The 22,721-nt window shown below is 31.4% G+C and overlaps 3 protein-coding genes across 4 annotated transcripts in view; all 3 read right to left on the bottom strand.

Annotated features, from left to right (window-relative positions):
- LOC101514349 (peroxidase 66) overlaps positions 1-1,352 on the bottom strand; it is a 2,109-nt gene extending 757 nt beyond the window's left edge. Inside the window, exons 1-3 of the mRNA XM_004496565.4 lie at positions 1,085-1,352; positions 768-956; positions 7-400 (exon numbers count right to left, since the gene is read on the bottom strand). Of these exons, the coding sequence (XP_004496622.1) occupies positions 7-400; positions 768-956; positions 1,085-1,300 (799 nt within the window). The 5' untranslated portion in view covers positions 1,301-1,352. The remainder of the gene's footprint in view (positions 1-6; positions 401-767; positions 957-1,084) is intronic.
- A 3,882-nt stretch (positions 1,353-5,234) lies between these two features.
- LOC101514016 (transcription factor TCP19) lies at positions 5,235-6,834 on the bottom strand. 2 transcript variants are annotated; one of them, XM_027333244.2, is made up of 3 exons: positions 6,764-6,834; positions 6,591-6,655; positions 5,235-6,441 (listed from the first exon to the last, which is right to left on the bottom strand). In XM_027333244.2, the coding sequence occupies exon 3, from the start codon at positions 6,438-6,440 to the stop codon at positions 5,427-5,429; it is 1,014 nt and encodes a 337-aa protein (XP_027189045.1). In that variant the 5' UTR covers position 6,441; positions 6,591-6,655; positions 6,764-6,834; the 3' UTR covers positions 5,235-5,426. The 2 variants fall into 2 exon arrangements, with proteins under 2 accessions (XP_027189045.1, XP_004496621.1); XM_004496564.4 differs by lacking the exon at positions 6,764-6,834 and having other exon boundaries at positions 6,591-6,749.
- A 7,642-nt stretch (positions 6,835-14,476) lies between these two features.
- On the bottom strand, positions 14,477-17,257 carry LOC101513683 (uncharacterized). Its single transcript, XM_004496563.4, has one exon. It carries the CDS (start codon positions 16,742-16,744, stop codon positions 14,786-14,788), a length of 1,959 nt encoding a protein of 652 aa, XP_004496620.1. The 5' UTR covers positions 16,745-17,257; the 3' UTR covers positions 14,477-14,785.
- Between the last annotated feature and the right edge of the window lie 5,464 nt (positions 17,258-22,721).

Below are 22,721 nucleotides of genomic sequence, written 5' to 3'. Positions count from 1 at the left end.
CGGAAGAAAACACACCTTTTCCAGCCAGTAGTTGTTTGTAATAGTCATTATCAAACACTGATGCTGTTGAGTCCAGGAATTGTCCTGCATTTCGGTTGTTGTTTGGTTTTGGACATTTGTTTTTTAGGTCTAGTGCAAAATTAGTGTTCATCCTTGGGTCAATGTCATGCAATGAACTGAAATTATGAACACGAGCCTCAAAGGAAGAACAATGTGAGAAACCCAGAGTGTGTCCTCCAGATAAAGTCACCATGTCTTTAACTCCCAACCCTCTCTTAGCAAAGCTCTGAATGAGTTGGTCTACATTCAAGGTTGGGGCTGGTAAGTTGATGGTATCAGATGCCTTTGATACCCTTCCGTCTTTCCGTCCTTTTAGTACACTCCAATATGGACCTCCAGACTGTCAGAGAAATTAAGGAATATTAATAAATAATTGACCTCAAGACATGCCAATGTTCCATGGAGGGGTCATTATGCAAATATATAAAAATCAATACCCAACATACTAAATAGCTTGGATAAATTTTATATGCCACTCTATATAGGCATATATTGCATATAGAAATTTTAAATATTTCAATTTTGAATGTCTTTTAGAATTGCTACTATTAGCCAAAACTTTTATGGGATATATTTTATAAGATTGCCAAATATGTCTACTCTACATAGGGGTGGCATCTTGGATATAGTTATTGGATAAAATGGCTCCCTTAAAATACCAAACTTTTAGCAGGTCTAAACTAGCTCAGAGACATAGGTATTATTACCATGGCCACCACATCTCTTGCTGTAATAGCAAGTATATCAGCACAAGAAACAGTGCCTGGGCAAGCCAACTCAAGCTTTGCTTTAGCATCATCAATCACATAGAACGATTGAACTGAGATATTAGGAGGTCCATCTTTCTCTGCTTGGTTAGTGGCCGTTGAGTCCAGCAATATTGATGCATCGCATCCCTGTCATTGAATATTAATCAGTACAAAGATTAATAGAAACCCATTGGTCATTAAATTTCTTCACCAGCATGAACATTGCATGTGTGTGTGTATGTGTTTGTTTTGAATGAGAGATTGAGAGATCATACCTTTATGAAACAGTCATGGAAGAACATCCTCAAAATACGGGCTGGGACCTTTGGATCATGGATAGAAGCATTAAGAACCGTCTCTGAAACTATTTTTTCCAATTGTGGACATGTTTGGTCATAGTAATGAGCATGAAGTTCAGCTTTGGATAATGAAAATATTGTTAAGAGGAGGAAAATGATTGGAAAAGTGTTTTCTGTTGGCAGAAGAGCCATACGATAAACCAGTTAAGAACTCGAAATCTGGAAAATGTGGAATAGATGAGAACTTCATGGCAAGATGTATTATGGTATATATAGAATGGAAGTGAACAATTTCAGCAAATAAAATACATGCTTAACTCTGATTTATTGTACTTCAAAGCCACTCAAAGTTAGGAATATTAGCCTAGAAGTACAGAATTTGGACTTCTCGTATGTTCTGCTTTAAGACCTGGCTAGTATATCAATCCACCTGCCTTCAGTAATCAACAAAAAGTAGTACATAAAATAAAGTAATCACCATAAAGTACAGAACAATTTGAAAGCGACTATGTGAAAGGCTTGATTCATAATGGAGTCAATTGTGCTATATTAATTATTATTGATCATATTTTTTAGTGTAATTTGGATATCTTGTGTTTAATTGTAGAGACTAATCCCTCAAGCTGGATAAGACCACAATGGATGGCAAAGTTCTTTGTCAAGAGTTATAATTTTGTTGTATTCCTAGGGCTGACTTCATTTGCATGACTGCTAATTAAGCTGAAAGTGACCAGAACTATCTAAATCAAGCACTCTTGGATAATTATTATGGATCATTTATTAAGAGCATTTATTAAGAGGGTGTTAAAGTTTTATTTTCCTTGAAAATATTGGTTTTTACTATTCATGTGTTCTGCATAAGAAAAGCACATTATTTTTTATAATGTTAGGTAACATATTGCTTCCAGAATTGTGCTGTTGGTGCACAGCTTTCAGGATAGTTAAGTTGTACAGTTAGTTGACGAGAGATGGAGTACAAAATTTTGTACTGAAAAATTGCCATCTAATTTGGGCGGTTTAGTAAAAGAATTCAAACTATTGTTGTTACATTACATCATACCAAACCAGCCGCTCTGGTTGATTGAATCCAAAACTGGTCAAGAATTCTATCCTTTTAAAATTTTAAAGTATTATGTTTTTATCTGTGGCCTTTGCTAATTTTTTATGTATCTACGACAAAGCCGTCTTAAGTGATATCTAATAATGTCCGTAGTGTCATATAGCCCTAAAATAAATTATATTTATTTGTCCAAATATAAATGTTAAAGATGAAAAACAATGATTTTAACTTTAAGAGATACAAATCAAAGAAAGTGCTTTTATAGGGACAAAAAATAATACTTGAATTTTGAAGGAGTGAAAATCAGAATTATTTTAGCAGTTGTTCTAAAGTAAAATTCGATTATTTTAAATAGACTAAAACATCTTTAATTATTGTCAATTTGAATCACAATTGAAATTAAGCTCGAATCATGATCCTTTTTATTTTTTATAAAACAAGCATATATAATAGATCAACCAGAAAAGATGACAGAACAATTACACAGACTGGAAAGGTTTGTGGCATTTCCCAACTAAGTTTTAGACTCAACTCTATTAGCTATCCCGACTAAATTATGATCTTCAACATTCCATTGCATTTGTGTATGTAACAAGCAACAAGAAACCGATCTAACAAATTACTACATATTACAATCCTGGACAATCAGTTCAATGGTAGCAATAAGTTATGCAGTCCACTCTAACTGCTGCGACAGATTTGGCAGTAACATTGTAGAGTAGCAAATCCTTTGCTACTTGGAAACGCCATCTCACATCCCAATGCTTTGGCCATGACAGGATCCAGAGCAATCAAATCCTTCTCAAATTTGCTATTACCACTGGTTTGTTTGGTCCCTAATGATCATTCCCCAACAAGTACAGTCTCCTTAAAAACTTTCACACCAAGTATTGTGGCTGCTCCATCGGGCTGAGCCTGTTGCATCGTCATGTTTATGCAGTTTTGTATTTGATTGCTCAAATTACCCTTGCTATATCAAAGGGGTTAGCCATCTTTTGATGAAACTCAGCTTCATTCTTAGCCCTTCCACACCTGTCACAGGGTCGTGCAAAACGGTTGAACTTCTCTAGGTTCTTCCCAAGTCTACCACTGTAACAGCCAATCATTTAGAGAAATTAATACAAGGGGTGTGCTAATCATAGTTAATTGGACCATATTAATAAACTACACTGCACTAAAAAAATACAAATCAATGAATTAGTTCATGAAATAAACCACAAATGTAAAACAAATCAGTCAACTAAACTTATCAAAATCAGCATAAAAATTAAAAAAAATCACTGAATTTGTCAAAAAAATTATTTTCAGTGAAGCCTGGCCCCAAATCTCTCTCTCAAGTTTTCTTGAGACGTGATTTGTACAATTTAAATGTATATTTAGAAAAGTCCAAATTGATTTTAGAGGTATATGATGAATTTTGATACATTTGATTTGATTGTTCTCGAGTAAAATTGATTTTTGCATTCAAGGTTGATTCAAATTTATCGTGTGTTTGTAAATTGAAGAATAATGTGCCTTAGTGTCGTAGAATTTGAAGTTTTTTATTCTTGAACTTAGATTTAACTTTGAATTTATATTATTCAATTCACTTTTACATTAATATAACTAAACATAAATTACTTTACTTTCAACTCGTTTTAAACTAAAACAATTTAACATAATCAATTTTTTCATCGCATAATCAAATACTTAGAATTGAGTTGACTCACATATCATTACTCATACGATTAGGGGCAAACAAGCATAATCCGTCACTCCCTAAAGTCTCAATTACAAAAGAAACGTTACATAAGTAGATAGGGCTGAATTTTTACAAACAATCAACCAACTCTACCTTAGAAATAATACTGAACAAATTTATTTCTAATGTTGGAGAAGCACTTAGCAACAATAATTTAATCATTAAGTACTATTAAGAGATCTATATTTCAATTCAAAATTTTAAGATATTAAAAATATAAATCATGTATCTTTAACATTTAATTCCTTTGATTTTTTTTTAAATGTGAGTATTCATGTTCTATATTTAATTAAATATTAACATCTCTCTTTCGTCCGAACAAACTAGTTTTAATATTACTTATAAAGAAATCACATAACCACCAAAAACAACAATAGAGAAGTGATCAAAACCAAAAAAAATTCAAAATATCACATCTTAATCAAAATTTTAATTTTTAATAAGTCATTTCTCTTTGATATCCATTATTAATTTCATTCACATTTCATGTGAAACTACCACTCGCAAAATATCACTTAAATTTCAACATCTTCTTGCGAGGGTGAAAAATGTTCTTAACATGCAAAATTTCTTTAACCTCAATACAAAAGCGTTACAAATAATGCTAGCATCATCCTTTGAACAAGGGACAGGAGTAGTGGCTTGAGAAAACGAAGCAATAACTTGAACAAAAAAATTGCCACAAATAAAAAATACCTCGAGAAGGACGCACTGTTGTCAGAAAAGAATTGGTCCACGTGTGGACCAACCATTAAACTGCACCCTTAGTCGACACGTTTACAACGGGCCAGCTGGTTCCACGCTTAAGAGGGTCCCAGAAAATCATAGGGGCACGTGACTAAATATCGTGGCCCATCTTCAACCAATCACCATGCTCCACGAACCTCTTTCACCACTCACATTGCTTTGGCCCACAAATAACACGTGCCAATAAATAAACTCACGTGACCGTTCCCTGGACCCCACCAGCTAATCCTCACACCGTTTCACGAGTTATCGGATAACCAACCCCGCACGTGCCAACTGGACCCCGCACGGTGAGTCGTTGGACCCCGCTCCCTTTGACTCATAAGCCCAAATTCTCTTACTAATAATACTAACTTCTTGAGGTATTTTAAAGGGAAAGTTAAATTATTATGAGCATAGGCTTTCGCTTATTAAATAAAAAAATTAAATTTTTTAACTTGTTTATCAAAGTATTATTATTTCAAAAAAACTTAAGATTGCAAAATTTAAAAATTTATGGTCTTAAATTACATAATTTAATTAAACTGATTAATTAATTAAAGGTAAGTTATTCTACTGTTGATCAATTGAGTTTATAATTCTAACACTCCATGATATATAAACAAATGATGAAAAAAAGGTAAATTTAATAAATAAATTCAAAAAGGGGTTTCCTCAAAAAAGCTAAAAAAAAAAAAAAAGATAGACACCAAGTACCTCTACTTAAAATTTAACAAAACATTGTCTAAAGTCTAGCATATTTTTCTACTAACTAAAAAAAGATGGAGCTTTTAATTTGAAGTAGGGGGTGGTTCTAAATTTGAAGCAGAAGAATCCATAAATTGAAGCTCTTTCTTATCATAAATTTCCAAAGAGAAATCCCTTAGCATCTGAGATGAAGATGAAGAAGTAGCAGCAGAAGAACAAGTAGTTGTAGTAGTATTTGCTGAGCTCAAACTAGGAGCCAAAGTAGACGAACAATTAGTATTTCCAAAAGCCGAAGCAACATTCAAAGGTTGTTGCATATGCATAGCAGAAACAAAATCTGAAATGGGTCTATTTTGAACATTAAAAAACGGTGCCGCAGGAATAGCCCAAAATTGTGGCTGATTCGTAGTTGAATTAGGGAACATAAAAAATGGTCCTGTTGCATTTGAACCACCGCTACTTACCACAGGCCATAAAGGGACTATTCCACCACCACTTCCACCGGCAGCACCGCCGTATGCAGTTTGTGCAATTGGTGCTAACCCTGAACACATTGAAACTTGTTCATTCACATCAATAAATTCACTATTTGATGCTCTTCTCCTTCGTTTCTTTGGAGCTTCTTCACCGTCTGGTCTCGCCGGTGATGAAGTTGGAATCTTTAACGTGCCGCCGACTGAAACGGCGATGGCAGGAACTGTTCCGGTGCCAGTTGCTTCTATGATGGAAGGTTCAGCTTGTTCTAGCAACCACCGTATTGTTTCTCCGTCGGATTTGTGACCAAGCTCCCGTGTTAGTTGGAATATTCTGGCGGCACATGTTGCCGGCATTCGGATTCTCCGGCCACGACCTTCCACCTTCGTATGACGGTCTTTCGACGGTTTCTTCGCCGCCGATACTGTTAATGGCATCGGCATAGGTAGAACACCAACAGAAAGTGACTCGTCGATGCCATGACGTTCCGTTTCCGTTAGCTCTTCTTTCATTACCGAAGTTGGTTCCGGCGTATTCAACGTTTGCGGTTCTGTTGTCTCCGATGTACTTTGTGTTTCGTTTTCTTCGCTGAAATCATCGTCGTGGGTATGATTCCCTTCCATCCTGAACAATAATTAAAAAAAATAAAAAATTCAAGAGAGACTCGTTAAAGTATGATCAAAATCCATATGAGAAACACGAAAAAGGTTTCAAATTAACGAAATTCAGAAGCAGAATAATAAAAATAATATCAATTATTTTGAGGGGCCTACTGTGTATTTTTAGGGGCGGAAGCAGAGTTTTTGATACGTTGACTGTGGTTTGAAGCTTTGAGGCACTGCGAAAGATTAGAAAGATTAATTGAGAATTGAAGAGAGGTTTTTCTTGATAAAAAAAAGAATTAATAAAATTGGGGAAAATAAGTAATGCAGAGAAAACAACAAACCCTAACGATGGAAGAGAGCCCCACTTATCCGTAGGGAAGAGAGGGACCCTCACTATTTATTTGCACAGTGAAACATAATCAACGGTTCGATACACTCTTTACATAAGATGGACCGTTGAGATTATTCCACGCAGTTAGGTCTAGGTTTAACTTTAACTACGATTATTACTGTTACTATTGTGGTTTTAAAATAAAATAAAATAAAATACAAATCAAGTCAATAGTCATGGGTGTGTTTCTTGGTAATAAGGAAAGTTGTTGAAAATTTTCAATGATAATCGATATTTTTTATTTCATGTTTTTTAAAAAGAAGGAAAAGATTGGTATCTAAATCATTCAAGTCATTTTTATTTTATTTTGTGTCTTTAATTAAAATAAAAAAATACATACCAAATTTTTATGATATTTGCTAAGTTAATAGAAATCCTTGCTTGAGATATTTTTCCTTTTAAAATAAAAATAAAATCAAAGAGGACTTATATTCAATTATTAGACATATGTAATAGACAAGATCAAATACGTTTTTAAGAAATATTTGTGTGTTGATATGCAAATATGAAGAATAATATCTTAAGTTGGATAGTATTATATGAAAAGTAACATTACCTTACAAAAATGTTAATAATTATAATCTATTTTATTCAAGTAAATATGATTTTTCTTGTTATAACTTAATTGTTTATGGTAATTTTAATTTAAAGAGTACTTATGAGTTTATTTAATCTAGTAATCATCTCACGACTCTTTATGATCTAATTTTGTATCTTATTTAGATTTTAAATGGTGTGATCGATATCAATTTTTTTTTTTGGAAGTTGATTCGTAACTGCCTTTTTAACAAATGATGAAAGACATATGCTAGAGGTATTTCTATTGACAATATGTGTTCGCGTTGTAATGATTGTAGAGAGACAATCATGCACATACTTCAAGATTGTGACTTGGTTTGAAACTTGTGAAATGGTGTTATTGATCCGACTTACAAGATTAAATTTTTTAGTCTTGGTCTATATGGTTGGTTGGATTTGAATATTTTCAACAATAATGTTGGAAACATTCAAGTGAATTGGACTTCTTTTTTTGGTGTGGCCGCGCATGATATTTGAAAAGATAAAAAAAATATGATGTTTTCTCGTTCCTCCTCTATCAATAATTCCTTATTATTTCAAATCATTAATCAAGTTATGTTCATTGACATATTCATCTTCAACAAATTTCTCATTCTCGCTCGACCAATTGGTTATGAAGCTACGATTGCTTGGACTCATTGTCCAAATGGTTAGTTTAAGGTTAATGTGAATGTCTCCTTTACGTCTTTCATTGGTAGTTCAACTTGTGGGGCATTATTCATGATTCATATGACAAATTTATTAAAGGTTTCTCTATGTTAGAGTTGGCTTTTGTCCTACTATTCCGTTGAACTTTGGACTCTTAAATTGGAATAAAAATAGTGAAGCTTATAAACCTTGAATTGGTTTTTTTTTTTAATTAGATATTGTGGTGGTAAATACCTCATTAAAGGTCCACTTAGAATCTCTATCTTCAACCTCTTTTTCACGAGGTTATCTTCTATTCTTCTTCAGCTTTCATATTAGAAAACTACAATTATTTATGTCTATAGAGAGAGGTAAATCAATGTGTTTATTTTCTTGCAAATAAAGTGTACTGTATTACCTCATTTGATTTCTTAATCTTATTTCCTTTTCATAAAAAACATAAAAACTTTATATTGCCGATTAAAAAGTTAGTAACTTACATTGAAAAACAAACATTGTTAGTGTGTTTAACACAACGTCAATTGTGGATGAATTTGACACATTTCTAAATAACTATTATAAGTTTTGTTTTATTTGTGGTGTTTTGTATAAATAAAAATTATAATTTAAAAAAATATTATTTGAAAATTATTATTAGTTAAATTTAATATATATTTTTTAAACAATATTTTATTTTTTATACGTGGCTCCCTCTCGTGAAATATATGTTAGTTTCGCCACTAAATTAAAGATTGAAATTTTTAGTTATTGAAATTTTTTGAGTTAATTCATACAAATGCTAATCAATTAATAAGGTCTACAAACTACAAAATTCAGTTTTTGACAATTACAAATCAATTATTATTGTTCTTTTATAATTCAACTATATTTTTTTTAATATTAACATGTTTCTTCATTCTAAAATAGAATACTCATTCATTATCGACGCAAAAAACAATTGTAATCTTCATGTTGGCACCTCTGGGGCCTTTCTATTCTATAATAATAATCTTTCTTGGCTTTTTTCAAAAAATAAAATAAAAACAAGTACATGGTAATGCCCACAAAGAACATATGGGCTTGAGCTTTTTTCCGTTGCAATTTGTTGCTATGCAGGTGCCGACTGTTAGCTTTTGTACCCCATTTAAATTTATACTCTCTCAATTTAATGTTTTTTGAGTGAAATACTTAAAATAACCTTAAAAAAATCAGTAAAACTCACCAAAACAGTTGTACCCCCACACTTGAAAAATCCGGAAAAGTGAGTTTTTTTGAAAAAAAGTTTTTACCGAAATTTCAATCCTCTTGAAATTTCCGGCAGTTCAAAATGCATACTGGAAATTTCAAAAATGAAATTTTCGGGAAGGTTCATCAGAAAATTGAAAAATCCGGTAGTTCAAAATCAATACCGGAAATTTCAAATTTCCGGTATGCATTTTTAACTACCGGATTTTTCAAATTTCCGATTTGTTTACCGGAAATTTCATTCCTTTTTGAAATTTCCGGTACACTGTGTAACTTTTTTTTTTATTGAATTTTGTTAGTAAGGACCAGAGGAGGAAAAACTGACGGTGAACATTCGCGAGTTCGGCCTCCTACACAATCAAATAGGAGAGCTGCTGTTGAAAAAAGGAGAAAGAGAAATGAGGAAAGGCAGGCGCCCCAGGATGAGCAGCCCCAGCAAAATCTTATGTTTGATGCAGCCCCATGATGAGCAGCCCCAACAAGATCATGTGTTTGATGATGAACATGATCAGCAGCAGCAGCAACAGTTTGATGATGAACATGGTCAGCAGCACCAACCTGAAGAACCCATGTTTCCTGGAGGTCCTTATGATCTTTCTGTCCTTAAAGATTATGAGCATCATATTGCAATTAATGTGTGGAATGGACATGTTAGTAAATAATTTATTTTATTATATATTATAATATATTTGTAGTATAAGTTATTTTATTACACATTATAATTTATTTGTAGTATAAGATTATAATATATTTGTAATTGTGTTATTTTTAATTAAACAGGATAGACGTGCCTTGAAAGTTGTTTCGAATGGCAAAAAGCAAGACAAATTCATTGATATTAGATATCATTTACCTGCTCAAATAGATCATTGGATTAATATATCTGGATTACGTCATCTAAGAAGATGTAGTTTGCATATGATTGACGGTAATATGACAAATTCATTGATATTAGATATCATTTATCTGCCATTCGGTGAAATGACTATTACTCTTGACGACGTCAGGGGTCTTTTGAGCATCCCATGTACTGGAGAGTTTTTCACACCTCCCGCAAATGTCAATGAAGATTTGGCAATTGCTGCTGCTGTTGAGTTGTTGGGAGTTGCATATGATGAAGCTGTCATTGAGACTAAGACCAATAGAGGAGCCTCGTATAGTTTTGAGTGGTTGAAAAAGGTATTTTTTAAGAAACTTCATGAACGAATATATGATTGTGCAGCTAGGGCATATCTACTTCATTTCGTAGGGTGTACCATTCTTGCTGATAAAAGTTTTACACTTGTATCTGCAAAATATCTCTTTCTGTTTCAAGATCTTGATAGTTGTGGTAAATGGGCATGGGGACCGGCTGCACTTGTTGTGTTATATGACTATCTTAGAGATAGTACATTGCCTGCAACCAAACATATTGGAGGATATTTATCTTTATTTCAGGTACTATTATATTTATTATATTTATTATATTTATCATTATTTTTTTTAATTATTTCATCACCTTAATAATTTTACTACATTTCAATTATTTACAGATTTGGATTTATGAACATTTTCCTGATATTTGTAAACGGGATATGGATGAACATATTTTCTCGATGCCACGAATGTTTCGTTGGACTGCAAAACAAACATCTGGGAATGTTGCATATTACAGGGCAAAGTTGGATGCTTTGAGGGATACTGATATTATCTGGGCACCGAATTACGATGAGAACGCTGTGACACGATTTCAGTCTGTGTCATTATTTACAGGATACATTCGTTGGTGTTTCACGATGGTTCCGTATTTACCCGAGATGTGCATACGACAGTTTGAGTATACTCAACACATTCCTCCTACACCACCGATGCTTGTTGCACGTGATGTCGACATTGAATGGAGTATGTACCGGAATTCTGTACGATCACTTCGAGCTAAATTGCACCCAGCTGCATATCCACATGAGTGTGTTTAGGGATACATCCAGTGGTATTATACGATATCTCATCCTCAGATGATCCCTTATGTTGCTGCATATGCTGGTCCTAGTCATGATGTTGGTCCCGATACTAGGTGTCACGCAGTTGGTGGTCTTATACAGCAGAGTTTAGATTTGCATATGGGTGGTCTTGAAGATCAGATGTGTGTCTTATTAGAGATAGCTTTACACATTTCTAGAGGAGGAGATTATCAATAGTATTATAGTTGTATTATTCAGACTTATTTTATTATTTGTGAGTTATTTATTATTCAAACTTATTTTGTTAGCGACTTATTCAGACTTATTTAGTTAGTTATTTATTATTCAGACTTAATTAATTAGCGACTTATTTATTATTCAGAGTTATTATTAGCGACTTATTTATTATTCAGAGTTATTATTAGCGACTTATTTATTATTTAGAGTTATTTTTAGCAACTTATTTATTATTCAGAGTTATTTTTAGCAGCTTCTTTATTATTCAGAGTTATTCTTAGCGACTTATTTATTATTCAGAGTTATTATTAGCAACTTATTTATTATTCAGATACTAGTCACATTCTCCGTATCTCGATCTCTCAAATATAACAAGATGTGTTTCGGTGCAACGTAATATTTTGTCAACATGTTTCTTATCTTCTTCTGTTAATCGTCCCATAAATGCATTATTAGTAGCTACTAACTCATGGTTGTGAAATCCACAAATTAAACTAGTAATCCATCCTTCATCATTTTTCAGTGGTCTCGATCTAAGTTTAAACGCATATCCACACCTTTTAGTTGAAGTACATGTGTCATTTTTATTTGACTTATATTGTCCACCTCTATCACAACCAAGAATTAATTTTGACTTTCTTCCTCTCTTTCCAGTCTCTACGTCTGATCGAGTAATGATAACTGCTACTCGATTTTGTCGACCTATCTCTCTTGCCCATGATATGGCAGCTTCTCGTGACTCAAAAATTTGATCAGTTGTAAATGCTTTAGTTAAATCTATAAATACTGGTTGTGTGTTTTTCATCCCTATTTAAAAAAAATTAAAATAAAATAACAAACAAATTAAAAAAATATTCAAAAAAAAAAAACTACCGGATTTTTGAAATTTTCGGATTAACTACCGGAAATTTCAAAAAACGAAAATTCCGGTGAACAAAAACTAACTGCCGGATTTTTCAAAATTTTTGAAAAATCCGGTAGCTTCCGAAAATTTGAAATTTCCGGTATTGAAAATACAACTACCGGAAATTTCATTGACCAAATTTCCGGTAATAAATATAACTATCGAAAATTTAGTTGCAAAAAATTACTTACCGAAAATTTCAACGAGGGGTCAGATTCTGGAGTAATTTTTTTTTACCGCTCACGTGAATGAATTTATTAAGGATAAAACTGAATTTTTAACAAATTGGAGATACAAGTTTAAGTTTAAATGAGGTACAAAAGCTAAGGGTCGCAGCTGACCATTACATTGGGCTGCAATACTGGTTTATTAATGGGCTTTCAGAAATGGGTTTGTTCCTGATACTATCCAAGAAGTGTCAGGATATTTTATCCCTTTCTCCACAATTTTATCTTATCTTCACTCAAAAATCTCAATTTATTTCACTTTTTACTATCATATCAAGTTTTTTATAAGAAAAAAAAATTAGATAGAGAAAGTCTTCTTCATTGTTTCCAAAATCTTGATGTTCAAGTTTTCCACAACGAATATCTATTCTAAAAATTTGCATTAAGATTATCAATGTTTTGAAAGTTTTTTAGAATACACAAATTTTTAACGAAATACTTGAACCGATTCTCTGAAAATTTTGAACTAAGGATCTATTTGATTTCCTTTTCAAAAACTCTTTTTTAATTTTTAAAATTTAGAAATTAAAAAAGTTGTTTGATTAAACGTATTTTATAAAAGTAATTTTATAAATTGTTGTGTTTATTGGTTTTGAAAAAACCAAAAAGGAGGCCCTGTTGCATTTGTCGTTATGGCAATTTACGTTATTATGAGAAGTCTTTTTTTCTATAGTCCTTTATCCATGGTTGTTATCATTAATACATTTCAAAAACAATTTTAAAAAGGAAATATATGTTCATTAATACTGTTTATAATTGTAAGATATGTGGAATTTTTTTTGCAGTTTCATATTAAGACTAGCTCGTACTGTGACATTTTTGTGGAAAACATTATTGTCGTTCCGATTTATATCATTTTTTGCGACAATTTCATGCTCCAAAATTAGGTTGAAAGGAGTGGAATGCCACTTTTTATAAACTATTATAATACTTTATTTATTATCCATGTGAGACTTAGATTTTTTTATAGATATTACGCATGAGAAATTTAGTCTCTAGGACTGGTTTCATATCCTCGTATGTGAAGGCAGGGTTGTCCAACGATGGCATAACCGTTGCATTATATTTGATAATGGATTTGGAGCCTAAACTCGCTACATTTGTTAGCATAATTGGGGCTTTTGGGAATTTCTCAGTTCTTATTTGTTTGCATTCAAGGTAGAGAAATTTGTTGAATTTATCTTGTAGACTTGTAGTTGTCTGCATTTTCCACTTGGACGTGTTTGAATAATAAGAATAAAAATGCATTACTTTGAACAATATTAAGATGTCAAAGTCCAAGTCAAAGGAAGATGAATTAAGATATTAAAGTCAAAATCCCTTGTTGTCTTAATCTATTTAGAATTTTATTCTTATTTCATTCATTTTTTTATTTAGCGGATATTTAATTTTATTTTTAGATGAGTTAAAACTAATTCTAAATATGTATAGACGATTCTAACTTAAAGCTAAAATTTCAACTATTTATCTGTATTGTGAATTCCTAGCACTTTTCTTGGCCTGAAAGGTTTCAATTAATTATTCTATGTGCCTCAGTGGGATCAAAAATATTAAAAAGATTTTCACTTCAATTTCTAACTTTCAAAACAAGATATGTATTGCATTTATACAACCCCTTGAAACACATGACTTTGTTTGTTGACTGGTTCATTCAAAACCTCCTTGTTGTATGAACAAATATGTTTTTTCTTGCATAACCATAGTGTAATAAGATACTCTTCTAGGTTACTATAGCCCAAATCATTTTCAGAAAAACTACAGTTTCAGATTCATCATAATATTAATTATTTATGAGGACAGTTTTTAAGGTTCTGGACCTATTCCATTTAAAACTTTGGCGTGTAACAAAATGCAGTTTGGCTACTAAGAAAAATACATATATATTGTGAAGGACAACAAAGAAATAATCAAAACCCTTTAATATCTGATCATAAAAAGTTTAAGTATTATTATAGTACAGTTGCATGATAATATGATATTGGCAAAACTTACACTTCTGTGAATAATACAAAGGTTTGATGATTCTTTTTCCTTGGATTAGATGCATGCATGGATAAAGCTCAAGAAACAAGTGAAAGTAAATATATTGAACAAATGAATGGATAAGTTGATTATTTTCCTTTGAAAAAAATCAACATAAAATCTTCATCCAAATTCAAATTTTTGAGTTTTCTATGATCCAAAATCAGGAAGAATAAATCAAATTTACATACTTAAACTTCAATTGTTTTCTGATTGAGAGCTGTGTATCTCCATCTCTCTTTCTCCACAAAGTCTGCATCAAGGAACCTAGCAACAAAAGTCCATAGTTTATAGATATCTTCAAAGTTAGCCAAGAAGCTTAATGCAGCAGTAACCACTGTTACTCCCAAGTTATCTTTATCTTTCTTCTTGTTCATAGTTACTTTCTGGCCTTTTCCTTCTTTTGTCTGTAGAACTCTTCCTTTCTCTTCTAAATACTTATCTGCAAACCAAATATGATGTAGGAATCCATAGCTGAGTGAAATATTGTTTCTATCAGCAAGTTTCTGTATTAAGACAGGTTCAATCTTTTCACCTTTCCAATCATACACATTGAAAGCCAAAGCTGGTCCTCTATCAAATCTTATCTTTGGTCCATAGATTTTGACTAAGGGAACCCCTTCTGCATTAGGGTGTTTAAGCTTCAGCAATGAGTTCACAAGCCAATTTATCAGGTACCTTCCTCTGTTGGTAATTACTGTTAATCCTAAAGAGTCCACTTGATCCAAACACCTGCATTCAATGTTAAAGCTACCATTTTCACTATCTTGTACATTCTTAATTTGATGATTCTCAAATACCCTTTTCGTTTCCACAGTTCTAGAACCTTCAGGAGCTTTTAGTTCCTCAGATGGATCTCCTTCATGTTGCACAAATTGTGGTGTATGCATCCTTCCAGAGAAAGAAATCAAAGTAGATAACTCTTGTTCTTGTAAGATAGATGGTGATTTTTGATCAATAGGTATTTCATTACTAGAAGAATCCTTTGATAGCTTAAGTAGCCTACTTTCTGGTACGAGGTTCACAATTCCAGCACAAGAGGTTGATTCAAGAATTGAAATAGAAGATTTCTTGACAAAAAGGCATCCAAAACCGGAAGGATTTTCTCCGAAAACTTTGTAGAAAGAACAAATGAGAAAGTCGGGACGAAAGAGGGAGAGGGCGAAGCTGTCCATGTCTTTTGGTCCTAATGCACAAGCATCAATCAAAACATGCCATCCATTTTCCTGTGCTTTGCTCATCCATAGATAAGGATATCTTGCTCCTGTTACTCTTGAATGAAGTGGGAATACAAAAAGACCACTTTTTTTCTTTTTGTTCTTCTTCTTGTTTTCACTAACAATCATCTTCCTCAATTTTGTTGACTGAATCCTTAGTCTTGGCCATGAGAATTCTGCAGACATAGCCTTAGCTCCTCTCTTTTCTGAGCAACTAATCATTGCTTCCACTGCCTCACTCTCATAATCATAAACTGTCAAAAGCTTCTTACATGATTCAAATGGATATGAATCTGCCACAAGTTTGAAAGCTGATGTTCTATTTGCTGTGAAAACCATGAAATAATCATTTTCAGAAATGTTAAGGAAATTCATTACCCTTATTCTCATTGCAGACTCAAATCCTGGCTCATTCCCTCCGTGAAGCAATAAAGTCTTCAAATTTCCAGTTTTAAAGGATATACTAAAAAAGGGTATATCAGAAAATTGTTGTGGAGATTGTGGTGGTGTTGAAGAAGAAGCAAGTTGAGTTTTTGACGCAGAATCATGTTGTTGTTGTTGTTGACGTTGATAGTAAGAGAAAAGACCAATACCAATGTAATCAAGACAAGATTGGTTTAAGAAAGTGAGATGATAATATTCTTTGGCTCTCAAACTGTCAACATGTTGAGTCTCAGAGAATTGAGGGTAAACTTTGTTGAATTCAGTGAATGATTCATGAAGTGATGGAAGAGATTCATGGTTTGTGAAATTTGTGTTTGGGAAAATAGAGGATGCTGTTGTTGCTGCAAAGGTTTGGCGGCACTCTGATGAACTGTTTCTTGGTTTGGTTTTGCTGTTGAGAGATAGTGGTGATGTGTTGAACAATAATAAGGTTGGACAACAACCTTGAGGACATGCTTGAGGTACTTCTTTTTTGTTAATTGATTGCATTTTCTGTTTTGTTGTTTACACTCAAAGACAATTCTGGTTTTTATATACTCTTTATGTTTCTTATTATAAAACCCTCCAACATATTGCACTCATATTAAGAGTTTGCTGTATTAATAAATTTGTCAAAAAAGTATGTTATTTTTACATATTTATTTTTATAATTATTGATATCATAAGAGAAAGAAAAACAAATTACGTTTTCAGTATTTTTAAAAGAAATTATTAATGTATGTAGAGTTTTGTAAAAGGTCTTACTATGTTAAAGAGAGAAAAGGTGAAAAATGGCCTTATAGGGATAGGGACGGAGGGAGCATCAATTTTACTATTTTTCTAAATCATTGTTTCGTTGAACGAAATGTGAGGATCAAACAATTTAGTGGTTGATATTTATGTGAGTATATTTATAATTTTAAGTGACTTATGATTTTTAATTTAAAGGATTAAATTGTTATTTTACAAATTCGAGATATTAAATCTAAGGACGACAAGAATTAAAATATTCATTTACTTGTTTTGGTGCTGTTGGATTTATTGATATTTCTGCGTTAGAAACTCACATAGAGAATATTACAAGATATCCTTGTTGTTGTTGGTTTATTGATTATAAATTAGTATAGTTATGTGTCTGGATGTGAGTGGCTGATACTGGACTGTATGAACACATTGACAAGGTCAAGCAACACAATTTGGACTATGTCTTTCCTAGAGTTTGTTGGATCTGGATTCTTGCTGTCAGAATCCCCACATTTACATTTGTGTTTAGTTGAGATCAAACAGTTTAAATTTAATTAATTTAATTAATTTAATTTAACATTTAATCGTATGATCTCGATCGAAAGACTGTTATGTTTTTTGCTCGTGTTAATACGGAATTCACTTGGTGCAGGGAATCCAAATTGTTGTCATTTTAGAGCGTGTCCCACATGCCAATCCAAGTAGGCCCGATTGTGATTTGGTTGCACGTTATAAAAAAGAAGAAAAAAAGCATTTGTTGTTGAACATAATTAAAAATTTTAGCTAACTTCTTGCCTATCATTCCAACATGTCTTTTCTCTTTTTAAGTCTGTCGTCCCAACTAGACCGAGATGGATGGTTGATTTCGTTACTTGAACCGTCTTTCGTAGTACTTACATATAATTTAAGTAAGTAGTATTTGAGGAGAGTAAAAAATGAGATTAGATGATAGAAATGTATCGGTATCAAATGCACTATTTATATAGGCGAGGGCCTTTGTTCGTTGATAGGATTAAGTTTTTGTTGTGGTCGTGAAGATCTACAAGACTTTTACAACGGATTGTGGAGTTGAGCGATAAGAACAAATAAAACAAGGTGAATATTCATAATTACAAAACAGCAAACACAAGTGTTACTTAGGAAGTGATGAGTAATTTTGATGTGGCTGAAGAAAGATAAGTGCAGCCAGATTAACCTTTTAATTTTTTTACTCAAAGATACTGTAGTTTTATGAGAATGGTAAAAAAGATGTTGACTGAATAAGCCGGTACTCTACTTTGGCATGAAGTGTCACCAATTTAATTCTCTAATATAGGAGCATTGTACAAAATACTAATAAAAAAGATACTGTACAAGAATCTTTTGGTATTTTTTTCTAAGGGCTTTTGGTACATTTTTATCAATAAAACTAGTAATGGTTTTGTTAACAAGTGTATTAAGAGATCTGTTAAGAAATTAAAAAAAAAAAAAAAAAGATTATTATAAGTGAAGCAGAAAGTGATTTATGGTGTAGAATTAGAGAGGGTTGAAAAGGTGGAGGCAGATATAGTAAGTGGAGGACAGAATGGTCGGTATTAAAGCCGGCCTTATCGATGAGGTCCAAAAGAAAAGCCTCTTTAGATTTCTTCTAAGTACTTGCAGACAATGTTTGCTTAAGGTCTAAGGGTTGAAATTAAATGAATAAAGATTTAATGATTATGGCTCATGTATCATTACTTAAATAAATGGTTTTTCCAAATTCAACATATTGAGTGAACTCACCTGCCCATTATATTAAAATAGTTTCGAATATTGCATTTATATGATTTGTGTGTTAATGCGTGAAGAGAGTGGGCTCATCAACCAATATAAATGTGATGCATGCTTATGATGAGAAATGCCCCTTCTTCAAAAAAGAACAAAGTGAATTTGACTGAGATTTTAAAGTGAACTTCATCAATTAACGAAAAAGATAAAGCAAAACTGCAATATACTTACACCGCAAATAAATAAAGTTTGGGTATTGAGTCAGAAACAGAGGAAAAAGAGCATGCAAGATTGATTGCGTAATCAGGGGTTGCCTTCTAGTCTAGTCTAAGACCAAATTACTTTTTATTTTTTTTAATTCACAAATGACACGCTTAAAAGATAAAACAACTTAAGTTCTTAAATTACTATTCAAATTTCAATCTTATTCGAAAGAGAATGAGTCAACTATAAATATATTAAAAAATTTATTCACCTTTTTTTAATTGTAGTGTCAAAATGTAAAAATTAAATTTACTAATAAAATTAAAAATAACAAGAAAACCAAAATTGAAAAATGATTTCACCAAAACAAGTAAGTTTAACACATTTTGAAAAATAAAATGGAAAATGTTGTTATAAAGTAAGCATATGCTAAAATACATAGGCTTAATATGCATGCCTCATGGCCATGGGTGTCTGATTTCACCGTTAATAGGTATCAAGTCTCAATATGTTGATCGAGGGGATCTTGGGCTATACAACGGTGGATTTTGTTGGCCTTAAACAAACCACATCTAGTCCAAAAGACATTTGATATAATAAAGATAAATTTTTATTTCATTTGTTTTTTATTTAAATGCAATTTTAATTTTCTTTTATTAAATTCAATCTACAATCTTGATCTATCTATTTTTATTTTTTCAATAATAGTCCCATATATTTTGAATTATACAATTTTAGTTTCTCTCTATTAAGTAATCATTCAAATTTTAACAATGATAATAATGTGATAATTAACTACTAATGTGGATTTAAATAAGTTGATCTAACATAAAAACATAATGCTGACATGGTACTTACTCGACGTACAATATATAATTTAAAAATATTTTCAAAAAAGTGGGATGAATAGAGCTTGAACTCCCAATATACCTTTGGAATAAAACATTTAACCACTAGGTCAACTTAATGTTTTATGGACAAAATGAGTACATCAAGTAAACGTGATGTCAACACTACATGAAAGTCCACATATTCAAACTCATGTCAGTAGTTGAGTGCCACATTATCATCATTAAAAAGATGACTTACAAATAGACTAAAATTACATAATTTAAAATATAGATGAATTAAAATTGTAAAATTAAAAATTGAGAGGTCAAAATTGTAGATATTGTTAAATTGAATAAGAAAATTAAAAGTTCATTTAAATATTTGTTTTTAAATACCTTAGTTTTAAAAGATAAAAAAATTCCAAAATAAAATACTTGTAAAATATATTTTTCTTTCCATGTACATATTTTTGGAAAGTTCATAGGCTTTTGGATAGTTGCATTTACACAGATGAGACAATGTCTAAACTAAACAGTCAAAGAGCAGCTCTCCTTTGGCAAATTGAATATTGTGATGATTTCATTTATCGGTCAACATAAAATTTTAATATAATTGTAAAATAAACAATTATTACCTGCCAAAGAAGATATGCCCTTTGAATGATTTGCTTAATATAGTAGAAAAATCCCACTTAACATGCCTTGTTCCCTTAAATGTGTTTGGTTTAGTTTTATGAGGTGCACACTCCAAAACTTTATATATAGGCACCATACAAAGGTTAGACGCACAAAAAAATGGCATAAACTCGAGGTTATTCTTCAGATATACTTATGTATAACAGCGGAATATTTAGTCTAGTCTAGCTTGAAAGATCTCTCCACTCACTTCATATTCTTTCAAGATTTAATTAAAGTTTTCAATATAAAAAAGATTTAATTATTTTGTTGGGAAAAAGAAAGATTTAATTAAAGTTGTCAACTGCAGGGAGGAAATTGAAACTGGAATCCAGGGATGCTCCATTAGGTGTAAGAGCCAAATAAAATCAATCACTTGATAAATTCGAATTTTAAATCAACTCAATCAAATTTAATATTTAATCAAATTTAATATTTATTGATTTGGATATTAATTTCACGTCGCTTAAAATCAGTCACTCGAAAATCAAATTAAATAATTATATTTTATTATTATATTTTTTATTTTACATTATATTAGTTTTAAAAAATATATTGTATTTATGTAATTTTTTTATTAATCTTAAAAAAGTTAATTTATTTTAGATATTTCTTTAAAATATTTAAAATATCATTCCGATCAAAGCAAATCAAATCAATCTATTTTTTTATTGGTTTAATTTTAAATTATCAAAATCCTATCAAATCAATTATTTTTTATTGATTCATATTTATTTTCTCCCTAAAATCAAGTCAAACCAAAATCAACTTTGTTAGGTTGATATCGCTACAAAAAACTTGACTTATAATGACAATAAAAAATTGTATATAAGATATACAGACGGTCTTTTGCCGTCGCTAGAGCCTATAGTGACAACCATTCCGTTGAACAAAACTAAGAGAACTTTACCTATGATTTCGGTATCGTAGGAAAAAAAAATTGCAAAACTTTATAAGGTCTCTTAATAGCACCCATAAGAACATCTACAATAGCACACCCATATTTGAGTAATTAAACGAGTTTCACATGTATATATAATTTCTTTTATAATAACTTTTTTTATAAACATTCAATCTTTCCAACTCAACATTTTAAAAAAGTTATTATAATAACATTTATTTATATGACTCACGCAAAAAGTGGATAGAGAGAGTGCTTGCATAGCTACCCTTCACTCTAAGTATCCAAAAAAAATTTCTCCACAATGGAGGTTCTTATCTAGTTTCGTGTTATAGATGACCTAAACATCGCTTCTATTTATTTAAAAAATATAGTGTTATTAACTATAGTTTTTAGATATATAAATAAAATAATGGTTCACATTTTTAAAATAATAACCTTAATTAAATACTTATACACCAAAACTATACTGATTAATATCTTAGTCTGTTCTGAAAAATAGTGAAAATTCCAACTCTTAAGAGCATGTCCTCAAGTACATTATTAGAATGAACATTATTAGAATGAACATCCGTGCGATAGACACATGGCATAGTTCTTTTTCTTGCAAACCAAAATACTACTAATTACTAATAAAAAGAAAATATTATTTTACAGAGATTTAAAAGACAAATCCACACCCTAGCACATCTACCCCATCTGTATTCGAAACACCCATACAAAAGGAGGAAGGATCCAACGAATTAATAATCTGTCTGAGTTCGAGTGGCCTTATTATGACATTAATTTTTGTACTATTCGTCTTCTCTTATTAGTATTTATAATTAGGAATTTTTCCAAATGAAACTTATGAAAAAAGTATATATTCACTGTGCTTATATATTTCTTTTTCTAAAACTGGCTCAAATTTTACTTTGCTATATTTTGGACTATATAGTACTTTATACGTGTCTCATAATACAGTCTTTTAAAATACACCATACTTTCTTTTAAGAAATAATTATTTATAGCAATTTTCAATGCAAAATACTATTATGTTATGATTAAAATAATTTTATACTTTATATTATTATTAATTCACTATATATTGCAACTACTTTAATAATTGAATGTAATATTGCCTTCAAACAAAACATTTTTTATTTAATAGTGAAATATTTGAAAGGGATATAAGTTAGCGCTAGGGATGACAATTAGACTCAGATTCTTACCCGCAAAAAAAATCCACAATGGGTAGAGTAAAAATCCGCATAATGGATATGGACATGAAAATGAGTAATTACCCGCAAAATTAAGCGGGTATGGGTGCGGGTACTATAGTACTCACACCCCGCCCCGCACCCGCACTTATATAAATATATTATTTATTTATTTAGTTATTTATTAA

This window comes from Cicer arietinum, chromosome 4 (assembly GCF_000331145.2).
Source record: "Cicer arietinum cultivar CDC Frontier isolate Library 1 chromosome 4, Cicar.CDCFrontier_v2.0, whole genome shotgun sequence".
Taxonomy (NCBI): domain Eukaryota; kingdom Viridiplantae; phylum Streptophyta; class Magnoliopsida; order Fabales; family Fabaceae; genus Cicer; species Cicer arietinum.
Note: the sequence above shows the minus strand (reverse complement) of the source record. Positions and strands in the feature narration are given on the sequence as shown.

Coding starts and splice junctions, on each gene's coding strand:
- LOC101513683 (XM_004496563.4), bottom strand. CDS start 16,744: ATGCAATCAATTAACAAAAAAGAAGTACCTCAAGCATGTCCTCAAGGT.
- LOC101514016 (XM_027333244.2), bottom strand. CDS start 6,440: ATGGAAGGGAATCATACCCACGACGATGATTTCAGCGAAGAAAACGAA.